The sequence below is a fragment of the Harpia harpyja genome, chromosome 11 (genome assembly GCF_026419915.1).
Source record: "Harpia harpyja isolate bHarHar1 chromosome 11, bHarHar1 primary haplotype, whole genome shotgun sequence".
NCBI classification, from domain to species: Eukaryota; Metazoa; Chordata; class Aves; order Accipitriformes; family Accipitridae; genus Harpia; species Harpia harpyja.
This window is the reverse complement of record NC_068950.1, coordinates 14,968,691-14,993,066: the sequence shown is the minus strand read 5'-3', so window position 1 is coordinate 14,993,066 and position 24,376 is coordinate 14,968,691. Positions and strand designations below refer to the sequence as shown.

General features: G+C 38.4%; 1 protein-coding gene across 2 annotated transcripts in view; it reads left to right on the top strand.

Moving 5' to 3' along the window:
• BRINP3 (BMP/retinoic acid inducible neural specific 3) overlaps positions 1-24,376 on the top strand; it is a 233,209-nt gene that overhangs the window by 172,040 nt on the left and 36,793 nt on the right. For both annotated transcript variants that reach the window (XM_052801461.1, XM_052801462.1), the window contains exon 7: positions 20,389-20,611. In XM_052801461.1, the coding sequence (XP_052657421.1) occupies positions 20,389-20,611 (223 nt within the window). The remainder of the gene's footprint in view (positions 1-20,388; positions 20,612-24,376) is intronic.

Below are 24,376 nucleotides of genomic sequence, written 5' to 3'. Positions count from 1 at the left end.
ACCTGTGTCAGTGCTCAGTCACCCTCACAGTGAAAAAGTGTTTCCTGATGTTCAGAGGGAACCTCCTGTGTTTCAGTTTGTGCTCCCTGCCTCTGGTCCTGTCACTGGGCAACACTGAAAAGAGCATGGCTTTTTTCATTTGGACCGTCCCTTCAGGTATTTATCTACAGTGGTAAGATCCCCCTGAGCCTTCTCTTCTCCAGGCTGAACAGTCCCAGCTCTCTCAGCCTTTCCTCATAAGAGAGATGCTCCAGATGCTTCATCACCTTTGAGGACTCTGTCCAGTATGTCCATGTCTCTGTTGTACTGAGGAGCCAAGACCTGGACACAGTACTCCAGGTGTGGCCTCACCAGTGCTGAGGAGAGGGGACGGATCCTCTCACTCAACCTGCTGGCAACACTCCTTCTAACGCAGCCCAGGATACCATCAGCCTTCTTTGCTGCAAGGGCGCATTGCTGACTCATGGTCAACCTCATGTCCACCAGGACCCCCGGGGTCTTTTCTGCCAAGCTGCTTTCCAGCTGAGCAGCCCCCAGCATGTCCTGGTGCCTGGTGCAGTACTCCCCAGGTGTGGGACTTTGGACTTTTCCTTGTTGAACATCATGAGGTTCCTGATGTGGTGCATGCTGTCATTTCACCCAACATTACATTCATCTAACATGATTACTCACTGCAGTTGGACATGCATGCATAGAATGGTCATACTAAATTATTACTTTATTGCAGTTGTAATTGTAGTGTTCAGGACCTTTGACTTTTTTAACTAGGTACACACATTTTTCTTTTGAATCTCATAATTTAAAAGTTAAAACAATAATGTAAACTGCCTAATTTGGAAGAGAGGAGTAGGCTGTAGAGAAAACAGTCTTGTTGCTTTTTTCTTTTCCTTATTTCTGGAAATTCAGCTGGAGAGTTTCAAAGAGACAAACTAAATTTAGCTACTCATTGATTTCAAATGGGGTTTAGGCACTGAAGAAATGCCATTTTTTTCTTTAAAAAAATCTATTCCTCAGTTGTGTTATCTTGAACAGACAGAAGGATAGATGACACCGACAGTAAACAAACCATCTTAAATAGAATATTTATTTCTTCCTCTTTAGGCTAAATTCTGTCCACAGATAATGTGCATGACCTCAAATGAACCCAGTAACTTTTACAGGTCTGTATTAGGGACAAAATTTGTTTCTTGATTCAGAGGACTGTTTTGTTATATGTAAGGTAAGGAAGGGTTTGGAAGGCAGAAAAGTTAGAAAATTAATACACTTGTATTTAACTTTACTGAATCTGGAGTTCATAGTGTCAGAGAATGGAATTCATTCATTCATTCCTCTGCAGTTAGTAGTAGACTATATGGGCCAGTAGTTAGTGCTCTTGATTATCCTGTCCCTTGTCTACTCAGACTCTAAATTACTAAATAATCTGGCCTTCTTTCACCCTACTCTTTTCTGGATAATTTATTTTTATTATAAATTGATTAGAAAAAAACCAACATAATCTTATCTCAAAAGCTGACTTCCACTGATTTAGACAAAGACTGAAGGATTTATATCCTACATCATGGTTACAAAATATCTATTTAAAACATTAGTTTTATTTAATAAAGGGCACTTTTGTTCTCAGAACATGTGATTGACATAAATCAGATCATGCTGATATTTGTTAATAGTGTTTTTCATAATTTAAATGTTGCACAAGCTCTAAATTTTTCAGAATATGTCTCAGTAATCACTGTGGCTAGAAATGCTTACAAGCTATGGAAGAGCTGTTCAGATGGTAATATATGATTTATATAGGGAGGCTGAATGGGCAGTGACTAAGCTATCTATCAAAAGTTCACATGCTGACTTTTTTTCAACAAAGTACAGACCGATTGTATTGGGTCTGGCTGAGATGGAGTTAATACTCCCCATAGCAGCCCTCATAGCGCTGTGCTCTGCATCAGTAGCTAGAAAGGTGTTGACAACACACCAGTGTTTTGGCTACTGCTGAGCAGTGCTGGCACAGCATCAAGGCTGTCTCTCCAACATTTTTGCCCCCCCCCTCAATGGCAGGCTGGGGCAGGGCAAGATCTTGGGAGGGGACATAATCAGGACAGCTGACCTAAACTAACCAGACAGATATTCCATACCATATGACGTCAGCTCAGATATAAAAGCTAAGTAAAGGGAGATGGAAGGGGGGCATTTTTGTCTTCTGGAGCAACCACTACGCGTACTGAAGCCCTGCTTCCCAGGAATTGGCTAGACATCGCCTGCTGATGGGAAGTAGAGAATAATATCATTTGTTTTTCTTTGCTTTCGCACGTGACCTTTGCTTTCACTTTATTAAACTGTCCTTATCTTGACCCACGAACCTTTTGTTATATTTTCTCCCCCCTGTCCAGCTGAGAAGGGGGAGTGATAGAGCGGCTTTGGTGGGCACCTGGCATCCAGCCAGGGTCAACCCACTACAGCAGTCCATGTTGCAACTTAATTTCATTTTTCTAAATTAAAAACGCTATTAAAATAAATAAGGACAGGGATGATAGGGTTGCTCAAACAATAGAAGGTGGCAAAAGTGCATTTCAATAATTTCTTTTTTTATCGCTAGCATTTATGAGTCCTCCTGGAAACATGCAAGTAAAATCTTCCATTCAAGCATTTATTTTCACATAGCTCACATGCAATGGCAGCTTGCTGCCTTGTCTTTGCATGTTTCCCAAGTGCTGAGCAGTTGATTTTTTTTTTTCCTTGAAGGCAACAAAATCTCTTTTGGAATATTTCCTTGAAAGGCATGGGATAAGGAGATGTGCAACAAATACTATGAGGTATATTCTCAAAGTAGCTTTGAAACTGAAAACTTATTCTTTCAAACATTTATTTTAAATTCAAAATATTATGGAAGGAAATAGCACACCTACAACAAACTGGACAGAAATTTTACTGTCACAGTTGGGCTTAAAGGTGATTCAGTGAAGTGCTGAAATATGTGCTTATTTTAATAATTTGTAGTCCATTAACTTCATAGATTTGACTTGTGTGCTTAAAAGTTCAGCATCAGCTTAAATAGATGAGAGCCAGAGCCATCTAGGACCTTGAAGAACTTGGCCCACTGAACACAAAAACTGTTTATGCTACCAGACATGTGGCTTCACAGGCATAATTAAACATGAAAAGTCATCCTGTAAATATTTTGAAATGTATACTTTTACAGCTTTAAAAGACAAACTTCTCAAAATGTGGAGTTTGATTTTTTCAATCACTTTGGTATCTATCTGCTTTATAGACATATTTTCAAAAGGTAAATTTCAGTATCACAGAAAGTGCAAGTGGTATAAGTACAGCCAAAGTAAATTGATATTAACTTTAACATTAATATTTGCTGAAACTATTTTTCGTTGTGCACCCAGCCTCCCTCATTGCTTTGATTGCAAAGTACTAGCTGAAGTGAATTGCTGTTGCAAGTTATTTCGTCTTAAATGCCTGGATTCACTGGATTTGGACTTCATGTCTAATGCATTTCATAATTCCCTGATAACTCCAGGTTGTCTTGCTATTGAACATTGGTTACCCTTTACATGTACTGACTTAAAATCATCTGAAAAAATCCACAGTTTTGAAAGGTTCACCTAAAAATTAGATCCAAATCCTTAGTTAATGTATAGCACTACATAGAAAGTTGCCAAAGTTTTCTTGTTTGCATCAGCATAGATTGCTTTTGAGACTTTAGAGTCCTGCTTCCTCAGTTCAATTATATTTTTCCATTTCTATATAATGATTGAATTAATGATGTTCCCAAAATCCCTTATATAAAAGAATTGGATTTAAAGTGTTGAAGAAAGCAGGTTCTAATAGAGAACATGATAAGCTTATTACTGAATTATATATCGGTAATAGTGAAGAGGAGGAAGTTCAGGCATCCCATTCTTTTTGGGGGGGGGGTAGCATTTGCATCTTATATAATTACTTTTATGTAAAATCTACAGAAAGTAATAGGAGAGATCATCTTCACCATTCCATAATCTTCAGTGAGATTTAGAGAATTATCCACTTACTAGTGTCATGAATTTATATCTCCACCTTCAAAATTGCAAAATATTGAAAACCACCATATATTTTGATGATACAATTTCAGAACTGTCTCCCTTCTCCTTCAGTTCATATTTTCCCATATGAGATATGAGCATACTGTAAAATGTCAACTTTGAAACAAGAAAGGCTCTTTCCACTAAGCACATCTACTTCCCAGATCTGCGAATCTGTTTTATTAAAACCAAGCACAACAGAAGCCCAAAGCTGGTCTTGGAAAAAGTGAAGAATTAGCGTTCTCCCACTCTTGAATTTTATTGAGACCTTAATCAGTTGAAACTTATATGCAAACTTGGCCAATATTTTTACTATTGAATACTACTAAAAGACAGAATATGTTTCAATTCACACTTTGCATTTTGGGATTGGTGGTGGTCTTGCTGTATAGCCATCTGAGTCATCTGAGTCACGACTTCTGGAAAGATTGACCAACCATTTGTGGTCACGCTACATGTCTTTATAAAATAGCACTGTGTGCTGACTCAGGCTGCAAAACTATTCTACTGTTTCTTGTGAAGGATGAAAATCCCTATTCTCACAGTGAAGGTGGTTTCCAATACCCAGGCTGCAGACTGTGGTAAAATACAGTAAAATCAAGACTGGAAATTATAGTTGACACTGACGTGGAAGTGCAGATGCTCAGGGTAGAATTCTTTACACCCTCTGCTAGCCTTATAAACTTGCTGCAGATGGGCAGCACTGCCTTTATGATTATTGAGGCTGTAAAGAAGCTGTAAAGGAGGAATTCTAAGATTGTTCCAAAGTCAGAGACTGGGTATGACAGTCACACAGTCAGTCAATACATACATGCATAGCAAGTGATCATATTTGATCTCAAAATCTACACAAATCCCTTAGTATTTCTCAGGAAAGAGAATTTTACAGTCATTATTCTTGCATGTAGAGACTCTTAGATGCTGAACACATAGTAATACATCTGTTGAGTTTTTTTATTTCAGTCAGTTTGAGTAACAATTAAAAAATAGCAAACGTAGCCAGAGTAATCAGTTATTTAATTTGCTAAAAAAAAAAAATAATTCATGCTTAAATAAAGCAGACACAAATCCAGTCAGTTAAACAAAATGTAAAGTTAAATCTTTAATTTAGATTTAAATAGATGAAATTTAAAGTTAAAATTAAAGAAAAAAATTAAATCATGTAAATAAATTTAAATAGGTTGTTCAGTGCTGAAGACAGAAATCTTAGACATCTGGTTGATAGAATGCATTATAATGAGAGCCAGTGAGAAATCCAAATCTTCAAGATCAAATGTGAATCACAGCATAAAGACACAGGAAACCTGGGGGAAAGAAGTTTGCATCATCAGATAAGTACTAGCTTTTTCATCATTTCATACACTGTTGTCAGCTGAAGTTCTGGAATCAATTATGAATTATATTAATATCCCAGCAGTACATTAAGGAATGCAACCAGTGTCCCTCATGTGGTTCATTCTTTCTCCTCCTCTCCATCAGAGAAGCCTTTTAAAATATTGCTGTGATTAGAGCATGTCAGGTTCTTTCTGATGGATGACTCCAGCAATACTACAGTAAGTCTGCTTTTAGTCTGTGATGTTTAACCTTAACAGTCCTTCTATTTAGTCAGAAAAATCTAATAAAACTTTGTTTGCCATCCCAATAAGTCACAGATTTTTGCTATTCCTCTGGTGTGAATTCTTTCTAAAAACTGCTTTAGCAAAAGTGGGCACCATGGGATTCCTTTTTATTGCCTCTCACTATCTTCAAATCAAAGTCACCTAGCTGATAAGTAAAAAGGTAATTTTTCCCAGCTGCCAACCCTGCAGATTGACTACATTGTGTAGACATCAGCCCAGGTTCTAGCCTTCTCCCTTACCATTACCAGCAGTAATGATGACCCTAAGATCTAAACAATGCCTTCAATAACTCTTGTGTAAACTACAGTGATGTTGTTTTAAAAATTTTCAGACTACCTTTTCATCACTAGGTATAAATTATCTTGGTGTTTGTAGGGTTCCCTATGATCCTCTAGCACTGGAGAAAAGGAAAAAAAAAAAAGGAAAAAGAGAAACTGGATTTGAAGATAGACATTTTAAAACATAGCTAATGTACTTCATGTCTCATTTACACCTGTTTCAAATTACTAAAAGTGAGTAAAAGGGCAGAAGGTAACTGCAGGTTTAATTTGGAAATGTCAGTTTAAACACAGATGTTGCTATAGATGCACTCTGATCGGAAGAAACTTCCTGCAATTATAAAGGAAGAAAAGTGCCCAGACTGACTTTCAGACTCTATGTTGAGATTCCAAGTCTTAAATAATGTTGCAGGATGGCTAGGTTTGATTTGGCATCATAGCTAGACTGTAAATTTAGAGTCCCACACTGTCATTTGCAGTGAAGACAGTTTCCACTAGAAGTTCTCTCTTACCACAGTCCAGTGACATATTACTGCTTTTCCAGTTACTGTGGAACTGTAACTGTGTTTTCAATTCAAATGCATGTAGCATAAGCTTAAAAATTAAATTTGGAACTAAAACTGAATACTGGAGGATTTCTTCAATTTATAAAATCAACAAATTTAACCTTGCTCTCTAATAAGCTTTGTTTTCATTGATTCAGAAGGATAAGAGAACATACCCGTCAAAGGGCCCTTGCAGGCTCCTGGTACACACAAGGCGTGATTGCACAGGTCATTCAGGTAGCATAGTGTGTCTCTCTGTTGACCACAATAGACCGATTACGATGCAAAGTGAGTCTCATTTGAAATCTTAATTGAAAGACTCCTTGTGAAAACCCTGAGCAGACTCACTGGCAGTTGAAGGTGCTTTTTAATCACTGAGAATAAAGACTTCAATCAATATGGTTCAAACTATTTGCCCCTGAGCAGTAGAGCGGTGGTGTTCTTTAAAACGGTGCTTACAGTTTCAGGCTCAAGGCCAAGAAAACTTAGCCCCCTGAGTTCTTAATATAATTATTGTTTTCTCTATTACCTTGCAAGGGTGTTAATTTGCCTCCCAGTAATTAACTCCCCTATGTGGTTGTCAGGAAGTTTAATCAATAGCATGAACAGATACACCAAGCTGTCATTCCTTCTGTGACCAATACTCCCCTCTCCACCTCTCCCACCCCTGTGGAGGTGTCACTGTTTTAATATAATGAACAGGTGGGATGTGCATAATTTCTTCAGAGTCAGTGTCTAAATTGTTCATCTCCTACTTCACAAATTAAGGTACAGCCAATCAGGTCCTGTCAATATAATTGCCCCTGTTCCAAAACTAAAAGCATTTAGACTCCTGCTAAAGCAGCACCTGGCAAATCAACTTATTAAAGTTTTACATGGCATTGCATTCTCAGGCACTTTAAACATTGTGATGACATTGTAGTAAGAGGAGGAGCAGAAGGCTTGATCTAATATAATTCTACTTATATCCACCATGTACAGGACATAATGTAATTCCCTTCAAAGCTAGTGACAAAAACCCTCATTCTTGGTGGAATTCCAATCTGCCTCGGCAGCTTTGGACTTTCTTTATTAAAAGGGATGTCACTCTGTGGCCTCTCTTTTCTTCTAGGGCAGTGTTGTCTATTCTGATTCATAGCTTCTTAAATCTTCCCTTGTAACAGCTTAACACTGTTTATTTACTTCAATGTGTTTTCCAAGAACACTCTTCAGTTTCACTCATTCTCTTTCCTGAACTATCCTTCTAGGATACATCACATGTTTATTTACCTTACCCAGTTTTCAAACTGCAGGAGTTACCAGCATGACCAAGAACAAGTAAGGTAACTTTTGGGGTGACAAAGGTTATGTCTAAATCTATGCGTAAGAATTATGTCCTATGCATTATGTGCATTTATACTGCTATAGAAAGATAATGATAGCTAGCACTAGATACAAATTGGAATATCCATGTTGCAGGAATACTTGTAAACCATCTTGAAATGGTCAAAATGTTTACAAAAAATCCAAAATAACCCATAGATAAATTTTTGAGAATTTTTTCTTGAAAGCTTACAATGAATTCCAAGGAACATCCATTTGAAGGGTAGTGATACGAACATTTTTAATGGAATGAACCAAAATCATACCTGAAAGAAAAACTGACAGGATGAAGGGAACGTCCTTCAAATGTTGGGTTTTACAGAGACAGCTGTTGGAGTCTGGCTTTTTGGTTTTTGAAAAGTGAACTTGCTGTCAAGGTCATATTTCAATTGAGAATAAGAAACAAGTCACTTTTTGATTATAAGAAATGTGAGTCCCTTCAGCTCACAGTAGAGTCTAGGGAAGGTTATTATCTCCTACCTAGTAAAACTTCAGAATTAATGCATGATTTGCAGGATGATATTCTATCTTTACTACCAGTTTTGACAATGCAATTTTTTCCTCTTTATCTGGGCACCAAGACAGTCCTAAGGCTTGTGAGGGGAGGATATCTGGTTTCCTGTTCCTATAACAGGTTGATATTACTTGCATTAACTATATATATATATATATATATATATAAAAAACTTACATATATATACATGCCTAAATATATAAACATATGTAACATATATGTAAAATCAGTTATATTGTAACATTTGCATAAGGTTCCTCAGAAACTATATATTAATGAATGATCAGAGGATCTCTGTTCCTCACCAATTCCATCTTCACCTGTGCTGATACTTAGCCCTGTTCTTTCCTCCTTGCAAAGCCTAGGGTTTAGAGGAGCTATCCCTGCAGCATTCCTCACTTCAAAAAAAAAGCCAACAGAAAAAAACCCACAAACCTACCCCACTGCAAGAATCATAAAAATTTGCTTCCCCTGAGGCTTACAAAGCAGCTAGATTTTACCAGTTCAAATAGCCTGTCCAATATTGTGTGTTGAGCCTCTCTCCTCCTTCATATGCAGTCCATATCTTCCAGAGCACATACATTTCATTCCTTCTCTTTGTCCCTCAGAAAGTTTAAAGGATAGCTCATTTGCTTTGCAGAAGCAAATGTTTTAATTATAGGGAGAGCTGAATGATTTAGGCTAGATGGGGGGCAGGGCGGGGAGGGGGGGAAGGGAAGGAAAATTCAGCTATACTATCTTTTCTGTGAAGAAATAAGGTTGTTTCAAGCTGCTGTCTTATGCTTCCCTGAATTGGATTATTTTCAAACATATATTTCTTGGAACACAGCTGCTACTTCTTTGACAAATTAAGTAATGCATCATGAACAACTAAAATTCATTGCAACATAAAAACAAATATATGTTCATTTTAGTACTTTGTTTTCTCCAGGCTTTTGAATCATGGTGGGATATTTAAAAAAACATACATCTTTTATAAATCTCTTTAATAATATCTATACAATATTGAGGCAGCACTTTATTGGACAGCGACCATATCCAACCATTTGAAATGTAGGTCCTATTGCTTTTTATTCTCTCAGACTACTAGCTTTGTGGTTTGAGATTTCAATTTACAGCTGACACTGGTATTTGACTTGCTGTCATATTTATTGCCCTGATTACAATTGAAAGCATTGTTATGGGAAAGGAATGATAATACCATGGTCACATTGTTAGAGTAGAATTTTTTTCACATACAGTACAGTTATGTAAAAAGTGTGATAAACTGTTGGGGATTATGAGATCTTTCCTACCAGAACTCTTGCTCCTCACACTAATTGTAGCTAGTATGGAGGACTCCAAGGAGGATGCAGTGGACTGGAGCCATGAACAAATTTATTACTAATATTTGTAATACATGGCAACAATTAAATTTGGGGTCTATTGTGCTAACTGCCCTATAAAGATATAATAAGAGACAGGCTCTTCTCTTGAAGAAGAGAAGAACTTCCAGTCTGAACAGAAGAGACAGTTGAAGTGTAGCAGAGATAAAGATTTATCTACAGAATGTTACAAAATGAGGTAGCTGTTTTGAAAAAAAACAGGAATAATCTTTCAATAATTGCAAAATGATTCTTTTTTGACAGAATACAGTAAAGCACTTTGACCTTCATTTTGAAATGTTTATTCATTTTGTCATTTCTTACTTTATAACTTTTATGTTGTAATATGAAATTAAAAGTTGACATAAAAATGTAAAATTTCTGTTCTGTCAAGGTGAAGTATTTTGACTGATTCAAAGCAAAGTAAAACAAGAAAACCTTGCAATGTTCCTTTTAGAGGATTTCAGAGAAATTAGAAGCATCTGGAGAATTTTAGAGAATTTAAAAAGATTTAGGCTGCATTCTAATTTTGGAATGCTAAAAATCCTTTCACAAAACGGATTTTCTATGCTCTGCACAGTTCTACTTAAGAGCCGCCTTTGTTGTGAAATGAATAGCTTTAGCAGCTTTCCTTAGCTTTTGTGTGAAATTAATTGGTAGTCTTCTTTCCAGCTTCTAACCTATAACAACACCCTCCCCCATATTTATATTAAATAGTAGGCTTATTTACATCATCAGCAGATAAGGTCAGCACTGAAATGGGCACAGAGGTTAAGCAAATTGGCAGGGCAGGGTTGGATGACTTGCTTTGCTGCTGTATATCATCTTTTATGTAGGTAAATAGATTGCTGGAGTTACTAGAGATATTTCCTTAGTGTTTTCAATGAAAGGTTTTGGTGTGAATATTTCTTGTTGGCTCTGACTGTTGCTCATTTTCCTTATGCAGTACTATCTGTTTATTTTGGCTTGCTGTTAGAATGAATTGTGCCAAAGGAAGGCTGGAGTCATATTAAACCCAGGTGTAGACAAATGATTAGCATAGACAAGGAGACAGTTTATTTTGAAAAAAAAACAAACCACACCCCAACTGAACTAAAACTACAGCTGAAATTTCTCATTTAAGGTAGAGTTTCAAGTTCCTTAAGTAGTTTTCCCTCTGACAGGCAGGAATCTGGAAAGGCATTATTACAGTCACCTGCCTTTGGAACATTATCTCATGAATCACTCCTCAGAAAGGGAATAGTATTCCCTCTGCAAAGCACGGGGGAAGATGAAAAAAAGAAATAGGATCTTCACAGGGACCCTGCAAAGCCAAGCACCCGAACCCTCAGCTGCACATTATGGGAGGCCAGAGTCTGTACTCCATCAAGTGGCAAATGCAGACTGTCAAGATGGGGAAAGAGGAGGCTTGTGACTTCTGGCACCAGGAGGGATGGCTCCTTTTCCACCTGTAGATCTGTGAATGCAGAATAGGTTCTGTGTCCTGGGGAGCCATCAGAGCTGGTCAAGCATGACCCACATGCAGGCACTAAAAAGCAGTGGGTAACAGCATTTGAAGATCTGCCAATCTGACCTGCTCTCTGGGGATGTTTTCTGGGGACTTTGATCTGGGAATTTGAGGAGAGACTGATGAGGCTCATTTGGCTCATCTTAGACTATTATCTCTTGCTGCTCATCCATGTGAGCACCAACAATACTGCCAGAGGAGAGCTGGAGTGTATCAGAAGTGACTACATGGCTCAGGCCCATGTGGTGTCTTCTTGGTCCTACTAAGTAAAGGGAAAATCTTTCCTAGGAGTAGATAGTGCAGGGTGACAGTAACAAGAGTAATGCTAAAACAGGGCAAACAGAAATCCACCTCAAGTATACCTGCTCAAATGCATTCAACCTGTGAAATGAGTAGAATGAACCAGAACTCTGCATCAGGTCACAGAGGTACAACATTGTTAGGATAGCAGAGGCTGGGTGGGACAGTTTGCCTGATGGCGGTACTGTGAAATGTGGGTACAAATTCGTCAGGAAAGACAGGCAGGGATGATGAGGAGGGTAGCTGCCTTCTATGTTAAGGAGTAGGTCGGATGTATGGAGGTCTGCTGTGGGATGGACAACGGGAATGAGGGTTTGTGAGTCAGGGTCAGAGGACAGGCCAACGAGGGTGACACTGCGGTGGAAGCATGTTAATGACCACCCAGTCAACATGAGGAATTGGATGAAGCATTCCTGAAGCAACTCAAGGATACGTCTGGATCACAGATCCTGCTTCTCGTAGGGAATTTTAATCTTCCTGACATTCACTGAAAAGCCAACACTGAGCTTCACAAAAGCAGTCTTCACCTAATTCTGGGAACTGGTAGGTGGTATTCCCTCTGAGGAAGCTCTGAAGACAAAGGAGCTCTGTAAAGCTGGTCAGGTTTTAAGGACAGCATCCTGAAGCATAAGCACTGTCCATCCTGACACTCAGGAAAATACATAGATATACTGGGGAACCAGCTTTGCTAAACAGGGAACTCATGACAGAATTCCAAAGCAAAAAGGCTGCATACAGGAGGTGCAAACAGGGACAGGCTACCAAGGAAAAATTCAGAAACGTTGCCCAGACATTTAAAGATGGTGATAGAAAAACCTAGAAACAATGCTTGCAAGGAATGCCAAGAGCAACAAGAAAAGAATCATAGAATCATAGAATCATTTAGGTTGGAAAAGACCTTCAAGATCATCGAGTCCAACCATCATCCATGCCCACTAAGCCATGTTCTGGAGTACCTCGTCTACACACTTTTTGAATACCTCCAGGGATGGTGACTCAACCACTTCCCTGGGCAGCCTATTCCAATGTCCTCTCAGTAAAGAAATTTTTCTTAATATCCAACCTAAATCTCCCTTGCTGCAACCTGAGGCCATTTCCTCTCGTCCTATCACCAGCCACCTGACAGAAGAGACCAGCACCCACCTCACTACAACCCCCCTTCAGGTAGTTGTAGAGAGCTATAAGGTCTCCCCTCAGCCTCCTCTTTTCTAGACTAAACAGCCCCAGCTCCCTCAGCCGCTCCTCATAAGACTTATGCTCCAGGCCCCTCACCAACTTGGTTGCCCTTCTCTGGACACGCTCCAGCAACTCAATGTCTTTCCTGTAGTGAGGGGCCCAAAACTGAACACAGTACTCGAGGTGCGGCCTCACCAGTGCTGAATACAGGGCAACAATCACCTCCCTGCTCCTGCTGGCCACGCTATTTCTGATACAGGCTAGGATGCTGTTGGCCTTCTTGGCCACCTGGGCACACTGCTGGCTCATATTCAGCCAGTTGTCAACCAGCACCCCCAGGTCTTTCTCTGCTGGGCAGCTTTCCAACCACTCTTCCCCAAGCCTGTAGCGCTGCATGGGATTGCTGTGACTCAAGTGCAGGACCCAGCACTTGGCCTTGTTGAATATTACACAATTGGCCTTGGCCCATCAATCCAGCCTGTCCAGATCCCTCTGTAGAGCCTTCCTACCCTCAAGCAGATCGACCCTCCCTCCCAACTTGGTGTCATCTGCAAACTTGCTGAGGGTGAGCTCAATCCCCTCATCCAAATCATTGATAAAGATATTAAACAGAATTGGCCCCAACACTGAGCCCTGGGGAACACCACTTGTGACTCGCCGCCAACTGGATTCCACCCCATTCACCACAACCCTCTGGGCTTGTCCATCGAAAAAAAGCTTCAATAGTAGCCTTAGTGGGAAAAGATCAAACAAGGAAACGTGGGCCTGCTGCTGAATAGGTTGAGTGATTTAGTGATTTATTTGTTTCAGCATAAACAGATAAGGCAGAGGTACTCAATGCCTTCTTTGCCCTCAGTCTTCACCAGCAAATATCCCAGGTCTTTGAGCTTAGTAAGGGGATTCAGGGAGAGAGGAGCTACCAGCAGTGAGTAATGGTGGAATCAAGGGTTATTTGAGAGAACTTGACCCATGATAGTCCATGGGAATCAACAGAGTGTATCTGCGGATTTTGAGAGAGCTGGGTGATATCCCTGTAAGACCTCTCTCTGTTAGTTTTGAAAGATCATGGAGACTGGGGAAGATCCCTGATGATTGGAGAAAGGCAAATGTTATGCCAGTCATCAAAAAAGTCTGAAAGGATGAGCCAGGGAACTACTGATTGATCAGCTTCACTTTGGTCCCTGGGAAAATCATGGACCGAGTCCTCTTGAACCACATTTCTGGAGATGTACTGGGTTTATGTGGCAAGATTTTAGTAGTGAGTAGGCTGCAGGGGTGGCCTGTTTTGAGAAGACACCAGGCGCTGCCCCTGTGTTGGACAGAGCCAGTGCCAGCCGACTCCAAAACAGACCAACCGCTACCCAAAGCTGAGCCTATCAGTGGCACTGGTTGTGCCTCTGTGATACATAGTTAAGAAAGGATAAAAAACACTGCACAGCAGCTGTGAGAGAGGAGGGAGAAAATGTGAGACAAGCAGCCCTGCAGACACCCAGGCTGGTGAAGAAGGGGCAGGAGGAGGTGCTCTAGGTGCCGGAGCGGAGATTCCCCTGCAGCCTGTGCAGAAGACCATGGTGAAGCAGGCTGTGCCCCTGCAGCCCATGGAGGACAACAGTGGACCAGATATCCACACTACAGCCCATGGAGGACCCCACTCCACAGCAGGTGGAGATGCACTGAAGGAAGCTGCAGCCCATGGAGAGGACTCCATGTAGGAGCAGGTTTTCTGGCAGGACCTGTGGCCTGTGGGGGACCCATGCTGGAGCAGTTCATGAAGGACTGTATCCTGTGGGAGGGACCCCACACTGGACTAGAGAAACAGCATGAAGAGGAAGGACTGGCAGAGATGAAGTCTTATGAACTGACTGCAATCCCCATTCTCCATCCCCCTGCACTGTTCGTGGGGGAGAGAACGTAGAAGAGTTGGGAATGTAAGGAGTGAAGTTGAGACTTTTTTCCGTGAGGGCAGCTGAGTCTTGGCTACCCAGAGAGGTTGTGCTGTCTCCATCCACAGCAGTTTCCAAGCCCTGGCTAGATGAAAACCTGAGTAACCTGTTCTGATGTCAGAGATGACCTGCTTGGAGTAAGAGGTTGGACTAGAGACCCCAAGGTCACATCAAGCCTGAATTAACATCTGATCCTATCATTATAGTTTAAGAAGGGAGACGGCTTCCCAAAGTAGTAGTGGTCTCTAAAGAGTAGTGGTCATTTGCAAGTAACTCTCATTATGAGAATGAGAAAAGATGAAATGCAATGTAGAACATGAATTCACTTCAGGTGATTTTGAAATTTTATGAAACACTCTCATGTGGACTAGCATGTCAAACCACATAATTTTTTGTTCAGACATATAGTATCACACCCTTACTTGTTAAACACTAGTAGACTTTTGTCTATTTGCTTTAAGCCCACTGTAACATTTTGTTAGAGCCAAAACAGAACAGTTTTTACATGAGGTATTATACACTTCTAGGCTGTGATGGCAGAATTTTAATACCTTTAGAGCAAGTTGAGGAGCTTGATAGAAAAAGAGGACATATGTACAAATGACAGATGCACGGATTTTACAGACAATGCTGAAGCATCACAAATGCTGTCAATCAAACAAATGAACATACACCATTTTATTCACTGCAAAGTTTGTCAAAGATTTTTTATTGTTATTCCTAGATAAATAAGGGAGAAAAATGTTTAATTAAAGCATAATTTAGAGAAATGACAAAACAGCCCATTTCAATTGCTATCTAATGGTAGATTTTGACATGATAATATGATGTAAAAAGGGGTTTTCTCCTACGGATGTACTTTTACTGAGCTTCATTAAATGGAAAAACTGCTACAGTACAAATTCTTATTCATTTTATAAAATACATAGACTATATATAATAAGCCTATTGTCATTAGTATGTTTCAGTCAGTAAAGGATTCTTAAACTGGCCAGGCAAAATACTTTTTCCGTTATTGTCCGACTGCTTTTGCTCAGAAAATATCATTGCTTTTTCCATATCTGAATATTGGTAAAAAAAATAAAATTAAGTTTTTGTTGGACTATGTAATCCACAGTTAGACAGGTTTATATATTTACTGAAACATTATGTTGTAATTTCCAATACTAAAGGTTTTGATGCCATAAGATTAAATTATTTCATTTCAGGTAAAAGGGCTCATCAGAATATGACATTAAATTAAATGACAGAATAAACTTGGTGGAATGTCAGCTCCCCAGAAACAGTTATTTCTAGAGACTGAGAGAAGATGGCTGAAATTTCTTTTAGTTTACTTTGTTATGAAACAACTTCTTTCTTAACATGTCACCAAATGGAGTTTATTTTCAAACTGTGTTTTGCTTTACATTCTCCTAAACTGCACATAGATTGTCCTCTCACTTAATTTCTTCACGTGTACACATATGCTGTCATTCATTTCATCCATAATACAAAGCCAACAGGAAAAAAAAGAAAAAACCTTCCACCTATGTGTATTTTTTTTTCTTTGTTAGAAATCCATGTCAAATTTGAATTTTCCTATTTACCAGGGGACTCAGGAATTTTGATCTTCCATAAAGTACATTACTGAGACCTCCCTAGACACAAGCTATGGCTTAAAGGAGCTGTTGTTTTATCCTCCTGCTCATGTTATCCTGACGGCAGAAGCTGAGATTGTTCTCTGCCTTTACACAAAGTGTGTCTTGGGTTGTGAGGAGGAAATCGCTCTGATTCTAACACCCATAGACTAAAAATAATCTCTGTTACATTGATCAGGGAAACAGTGGCTATATAATTTAAAAGAAAATTTTAGGAACAACAGTTTGAAAGCTCAGTCATGGACTTGCTCTGTTTAATCTAAAGAAAATAGGAGAAGAAAGTACAGTGATGTGTTAATATGGCATGCTAATATTGCCAGCATTACATTGCGCAGTCAGATGTTAGCCTGTGGTACCATTATTAACATGGTGTTCTGAATTCCCAAGCTGGTATAAATCTATTGACTTCCAAGATGCTTCCAAAGATCCTCCGAAAGGGATCTTAGGAAACAAGCTAACACAAGATATTTTGATAACCTGGAAAAGTTCCAAAAAGCACTCAGCCTCAGCTGAAATGAAAACAAACTGTGCTGTGGTCTTGTAGGCATGATAGTCTTGTACAGATCTTGTAATTCAAAATATCAGGGATATGCAAAATATTAGTAGCAGAGAAATCAGGGGTCCTGTTCTCTTCCAACACAGAGCAGACAACTTTCTTCCCTGTAGCAGAGCATTGTCAATTCCTTTGATGAGGCTTACTGCATTTTTCTCATCTCTGCTAGCTCTGTATGCAGAATGTTAATCATTGTATTCAGCATTGAGCCCTGCTCTGATACTGAATAACACTGAGAATCCAAGTCACCAGCTAAGTAGCTCTAGATATTTCTTACAGCCTAAATACGTCTGATATTCATCTGATTTCAGAAATAATATTTGTTCCCATTGTGATTTTTTCATTTATTCTTTGCCACTGAATTATGGTATGCCATTTCAATCTCTAGACACTGTTAATACAAGGAAGATTTACCTTGCAGAAAGGGGGAAGTGAAAAACAGACATGATCAGCCATAAAATGAAAGTTAAATAAACTTGTTTGATCAACCATTGCATATAATGTTTTACATTTCCCCCCATTATTTGCAATTAGTTAAGAATATGAAAAATGGTATTGCATGTGTTACCCACGTGAAAATAAATGAGGAAGTGCTGAGATCATATCACAAGTAGTTATCAAGTATCATGTTTTAAAAGTATCAATTCTATGGCCCCCAGCACAGTAATACTGGCTGTTAATCCTCAGGAATGGCTGGTACAATGTGTTGATTAGAGTGTAATAGTTTAATCATCTCTCAGTGTTAGAAGTTCATGTTGTAGTTTCACAGATCATGAAATGTGTCTGTTTAAGATATGAGCACATTATCTTTTCCTCTCTTGTTTTGCAGAAGGCACTATGTAACCATGCTTATTTTATCTCTGTCTCTCTTTTACCTGCATTATGGTGCTCATTAGCAGGATCATACAGGGCACAGGGGTAGTCAAAGATTATGTTTATTACAGGGAGAAAGAAAAGCATTTTCTTATTGGAAATGCTTTTGCATTGCAAGTTAAGGAGTGTAAACCATCCTTATCACTTCTAAACACTGCATCCAATCAGTTGTTAGCTGTAGAGCTTATTGCCATTGTGCAAAGGACAGCAAATTGACAATGTTTCTTAAATAAGTTATTACAGCAATATGAAAACTGAAAAGGCATCTTCTGAGTATATTCTCTCCTCAAGGTTTTGTGTTTATTTTTAGCTTCATGAAACTGAGTTTAAGTAGATATACCAGTGTCTCAGAAGAACAGAAGGGAAATGAGAAGTTAGTGATTAAAACAGGTAGTCAGGAATGTGGCTTTTGGGTCTGATCCTTCCTAGGTGTATTAGTACACTCCTCTGAAGTCAGTAGAGCTTGGCCGATTTATACAAACTGCAGATCTGCACTTTGCCAAAGGACATACTTTGTAACAGTTCAGTGAACCTTATTTCCTTTTTTTTTTTTTTTTTTTTAAACTACCAGTTAGTTAAATTTGAAAATGCACACTTTAGGCTTGGAAGGCTTTACTAAGCCAATGGGACCGTGCCTCCTTTAGATAAGCCAGACATAACCCTCTCTCACAGCATCTGTGCAAGCCTTGAAGGGAAGTGAGGACTGGGAAGTGTAGTGTGAGGAGACAAAGGCATAATTGTCACTTGGGAAGGGGAAAACAGGGAACTGATTTTTGCAATACTACACTAAGACTCACAGAGATGCTTACCTGGTAATGTAGAATTTATTAAATACTCCTATTAATTCCAATTATTAAGCTACAAACCCCGGAACAGATAATCTTTTTGGACAGAGGATAAGAACCAACTTCTTAGACAAAATTAGGGAAGGGAAAAAACAAAAGATAGGCTCTGAATACTTGATAAGATAAACAGTTCCTTTCCTCTCCTTGATTTGTAGCCAGGAACAGCAGAGGAGCAGCGGTGCTGTCTGCAAGGGGAGAATAGTGGACAACTAATACCCAAAGATGAAGGGATGAGGAAAAAATGAATAATAACATGTTGCTAAGGACCTCCCAGATGAATTATTAAAAACACTTTATTAAATATAAAATCATCGTCTTTGCCCCTTGCCTTTCATTTTTTACCTTCCAGAAGACCTTTCAATGCCTTTTGTCTTCTGATGAATCTTCATCCATCATAGAAAATACTATGCCAAAATAGGGCTGTTCTATTTCATCATGGCTCCGTGTCTCACAGGATGTGGACGAGGGTCGCTCTAGCTCATCTAGAAAAGATCTTTCTTCTCCACCCATAAAAAAGAAAATATTTTTTCCTTCTTTATGTAAAAATGTTGTTAAAAAAGCTAAACTAAATCTAAAGCTAAAACCAACAGACTTAGAAACAATGATGGTAATGGAGTATTTTTTCATGTGAGCAGACATTTTCCCCAATCAACCCTCTCCCATGAGCAACCTAAAATTATAGCAATGTTAAATATTATGATTAACTCCAGTTTTAAGAGGGAGGCTACTTCAGTCAGTTGGATCATTGCATTCATAAAGTCTGCTGAAGTGTAGACTACCCAAAAGGAGCATCTGGCAGGGTGAAAGCTAAACCATGGGATAAGTGACTTCACTGCAGGAACAAGCTGAAAGAAAAAATTGATTGTGAAGGGTGGGAGGATAGCAGCAGGCAGGAAGGCAGACAGGAAAATGTACTGATATATGGAAACAAGAAAAAAAAAAGGATAAATGTGCAGTCAAGTGTGCTTCTCATTTTTTCCCCAGTAATTAAGGCCCTTTTAAATAGAAGTTTATTTAGGTTCAAAACTTATAAATCAACTTGTAAATTATCCTACTTATGCAAATAGATTCACTGATTAATAAAATTCTGTTAATAGGATTCAGTCTACGTATGTTATGGGGACTGAGCTACCATAACAATTCACAAAGCATAGGATGTTCACAATAACAGTGATCCTGTGATTTAATAACTCCTTTTTTACCACATTAGAGATGGGGACATGAGTCAAAAAGAAGTTATGGGGGACATTTTTGAAGTGTCAAAGTACCATAAAATGCTTTGAAAGGCTGTATTTCAATTCTAAATACTTTTGAAACTCTGATCCTTAATGGCTTGTCTCCGGTGAAATAACATGTCTAAAAGAGGGGTGGCCTGTAAAATCACATTTACTTGCATTTCCTAAGAATTGGAATATACTGCTTTTAAGACAGTTTCCTATCTTCGCCAAATGAGTCAATATACATTGATCTTTAAATATGTCTTTACTTTCAGATCCTAGATTTGAAAGTAAGAAACTCTGATTCTTATGTAATCTTCATATTATCCATGTTGAGAGATAATGAGAGTGCTTGTATTTGTTTCAACATAAATTTAAAAGTTATATGAATATTGACTTTTGCTGTTTTTATTCTAATATTACCACTAAAAATGAAGTTACCTTTCTACTTTGAAAGAGTTAAAATATTCAATTCTAAAATTGCAAAAGTTCAAATTTAAAAATATTAGTTCAAGAAAAAACAAATTAGAAGTTAATTTTTGCTGCAACAATAGCCATAACTACATAATTAAAAACTTTTTTTTTTTTCAGATGAATTCAAATTATTTATGAAAAGGCTGCCCATGAATTATTTCCTGAACACATCTACTGTAATGCATTTGTGGACAATGGATTCTAATTTTCAACGTCGCTATGAGCAACTAGAAAACAGCATGAAGCAACTCTTCCTCAAGGCACAGAAAACTGTTCACAAGCTCTTCGGTCTTAGTAAGAGATGCCATAAACAGCCACTGATCCGCATGCCAAGGCAGAGGTAAGAAAGCCTACAAAAACCTGAGAAACTGTAACTGCTGTCTTGACACTAAAATCTCCTTAAGGGCATAGAAGTGGGAATGTGAGTAACATATGGTACATGCACAATATACAGTCCTAATATTTGTAGGAGTTGAACAATCCCAGCTTTCAATATTGCTCTATTCATGTTTTCCTAAATACAATGGGAAAGGTCAAAATAAAACCTGATTTGTATATGACACTGCAACTTAAATATAACATGAGCATACAGATTAATCCCATTTGGTCTGCCTCTGTTTTACAGAACCATATTTAGTGGAACTTGGCCAAGTGTAAAAGTGCCAAATAATTGTATACTGAATACTGAATACCTATTCTGAAGCAAGCACAGCTATTTTAAGAACTTTCCAGGTCATTATACAGTATATACCACATACTATTGATTTCTTGTCTCATTTGTCAGATATGAATTAGAATTGAAAGGATGCCTAAGGAAAGGAAATAGGAGTGTTTTAGTCCTTCCTAGAAACAGAGAGATCCTGAAAGCTAGCTAGTCAAATCTATATTAACATAAAGTGGTTATAGTTGATTACTGGTCGAAAATTGCTTTATTGAAATTAGTGGAATGACACTAGAGTAAATCTGAAATGAATGAGCTTTTAAGTATGTTATTCTTCTGAGCGCAAGCATTGTGGGCCTAGCCCAGTGACTCCTGCATTTAGCATGTATCTCCGTCAATTTTAAGGAAATCTAGTTTAGGTTCAGTGTTTCAGAACAGCCAAGGGTACTTTACTCTCCCCTGCTTTCAGCTCTCCTATTGCAAGCTAAGGATCCATCAATTCCGCTTTGCCTTTTGGTGGCACTTAGCTAACCCTTCCCCTTTTTCTTTCAGGAGGAGACAACTGTTACGGCTCTCATGCTCCCCTTTTTCTACATATTGTGCTTTTCTTTGTGATCTGTTAGTTGAAAGAAAAAATGTATTTTTCACTTGTGGGGTCATTTCATAATTAGAAAACATTCCACTAAGGAAGGTTATATAGTCACTCCAGTGCTTCAACATCATCTCCTGTGTTTCTTGGGCATGACCTGAATGAGCATTCTGCCAAAGAGATGATTCAACATGAAAGATGTCAGCAGGAACTCAGAGCTTTTTAAAATACAAGAAACAAAATCCAACCTCACTTCTTTTTTTTTCCCTACCAAAATTTAAAATAATCAGGTCTTCCAAAATAACCACTATATGGTTTTGGGGCAATCTTTGGTTGCTATTGGTAATGGCAATGATAGAGTACAGATGAACTGAGATATAAAAAGCAAAGAGCAATTGAAATGATTGATCAAAACACACCTTTCTTGTTATATGAAGGATATTTTTTTTTTCAAATGCAGAACTTCTGAGTTCATGGTTTATCAGTTAATAAAAAGATGTGGTGCTATGCAAAAAAGATGTGGACAGGCTGGAAAGGGTCCAGAGAAGGGCCACAAAGACAATCAAAGGACTGGGAAGCCTGCCATATGAGGAAAGGCTGAGAGAACTGGGTTTGTTCAGCCTTGAGAAAAGAAGGCTTAGGGGAGACCTTATCACCATGTTCCAGTATTTAAAGGGTGGCTACGAACAAGACGGAGACTCCCTTTTTACAAGAAGTCACATGGAAAAGATGAGGGGTAATGGGTACAAGTTACTCCTGGGGAGATTCCGATGGGACACAAGAGGAAAATTTTTCACAATGAGAACAATTAGCCATTGGAATAATCTCCCCAGGGGTGTGGTGGATTTCCCAACGCTCGACTCTTTCAAGATTCAGCTGGACAGGGAGCTGGACCATCTCGTCCAGACCGTGCTTTTGCCAAGAAAGGTTGGACCAGATGATCCTTGAGGTCCCTTCCAACCTGGTATTCTATGATAATACATTTTACTAGCAACGAGTTTGCCTGTTTTACAGGGAGTTGTACTAAACTTTCCTAACAGTTTGATTTTGCAATGCATGTCTAACTTAGGAATATCATAACTTAGTTTTAAGATAATTATGTCCCATTTTAGTGACTGCCCTAAAATTTTTTCCAGTCAGTACAGAGGGAGATTGGACATATGATGACATAATGATGACCAATAGCTGGCTCAAAGATCAGTGCTAAAGGCAGGTTTGGAATACTTAGCTAGTGGGATGTATTTGCTAAAAGAGAGCATTTTCAAAGGCTGGATTCCATCTGACTACCTGGGAAAATTGCCTTCTGACATCAAGGCTTTTATGGCTGATAAGAAGAGCTTTAAACTGAGAAGTGAGGGGGAAAGGTCAAAAGAAACTGTTTTAATTTTGAAACCTGGTTAAAAAACCCCTGATAGACCAAGATACTGAAATGGATAAAGGAATATCAGTGGTGAAAAGATGGATAGTGAGGTGAAAGAAAACACAGCTATTGATTGAATAGTATTCAGGTACTTCTCATGGTGAGAGTATACCTAATCCAAAAAAGGTAGTGGATTTTTCAGTACAGAACTACTAACAGGTAAGCACGCAAATGAATAGCAGATAATACAATGGAGAATGAATACCTGAGTAATGCAATGGAGAAACATGAATTATTGCTCAGCCTGTAAAAACAGACATTTCAGCAGAAAGTGAGTGGAATAACCCCAAAACCAAGTACTAAAATTTCTTGTGTTTAAGGGAAGGAAGATAGAAATAAAAGCAAAAATCACAGCTTCGTGTTCCAATGATATTCTAGGCTCCAAAGAAATGAGAAAGGGGAATTGGAACAAAATGCAATCCTTCCTAAAGGCTTTCCAAACAACTCCGTCAGATTACTGTTTGGGCTCTGCTATTGATGGTTAAGGGTGAATTTTATTATAGAAGGAGAAATGAGACAGATTTAATGGAGATATAAATACTATTTAAATTGTACTTTATGCGCACTTGTCTTTTCAGATACAAAATAAAGAGCCAATGCTTCAGTTTTTAATAAAGGTCATGATGCTGGCAGTGAGTAAAAACAAAGTAACTGTGCTAATGTTTAATTTTACACTGTATTTCAAAAGTCAACAGAAGATATATACAAAGGATTTTGAAAGGAATATCTCGGAAGTGAGAGCTGGTTTTCTCTTTCATGAAGCTGGGAGTTATGTCCTAAAAGTTTAATATAATTCATGAAACTTTCTATGAGACTGAGTTTTATAGGAATTCATCTATGTAGTCTGCCAGAAATCATTCCGTCACACTTGAAGGAGCTCCTACATATGGTCAAGGTTATAATTAATTACTGAAAATACCTGTCTCTTTTCTCTGGCTTCAAAATTTTGTAACTGAACATGAAACAAATTGTTGCTTGATTGTTTTTAAATGGGATTCAATTAATCAGTTAGATCGAGTTGCTTACAACTTTTTCCATATTTCCTGAAGAACCAAGCCACTTAATAATCATAAAACTAAATTACATTTATGTTTTAATTTTCTAATCCTTGAACCAAAATACCTTTGAATCCTCTCCTAACATCATTGTTCATAGTAGAAAAGAGTCAATCAACTGCAAGTTTCAGAAACTAGATTCCTTTGTCTCCTTTTCAAACACAGTTTATATTCTTCAGCTAGAATAATGTACAAATAGTTTTCTTTCAGTCTGCACTAGCGATCAGAACAATGTCTTTTTTACTGCAGCACTTTTGTATACACTGGGAATGGGAACAGGATTACTATTTTTATTTTATTCTGTTCATTGCAAATCTTTTCAAGTTCCAGATGTTCTTCCCAGATTTTAAGCTTTCTTTCATTAACATGAAGCAGACCAT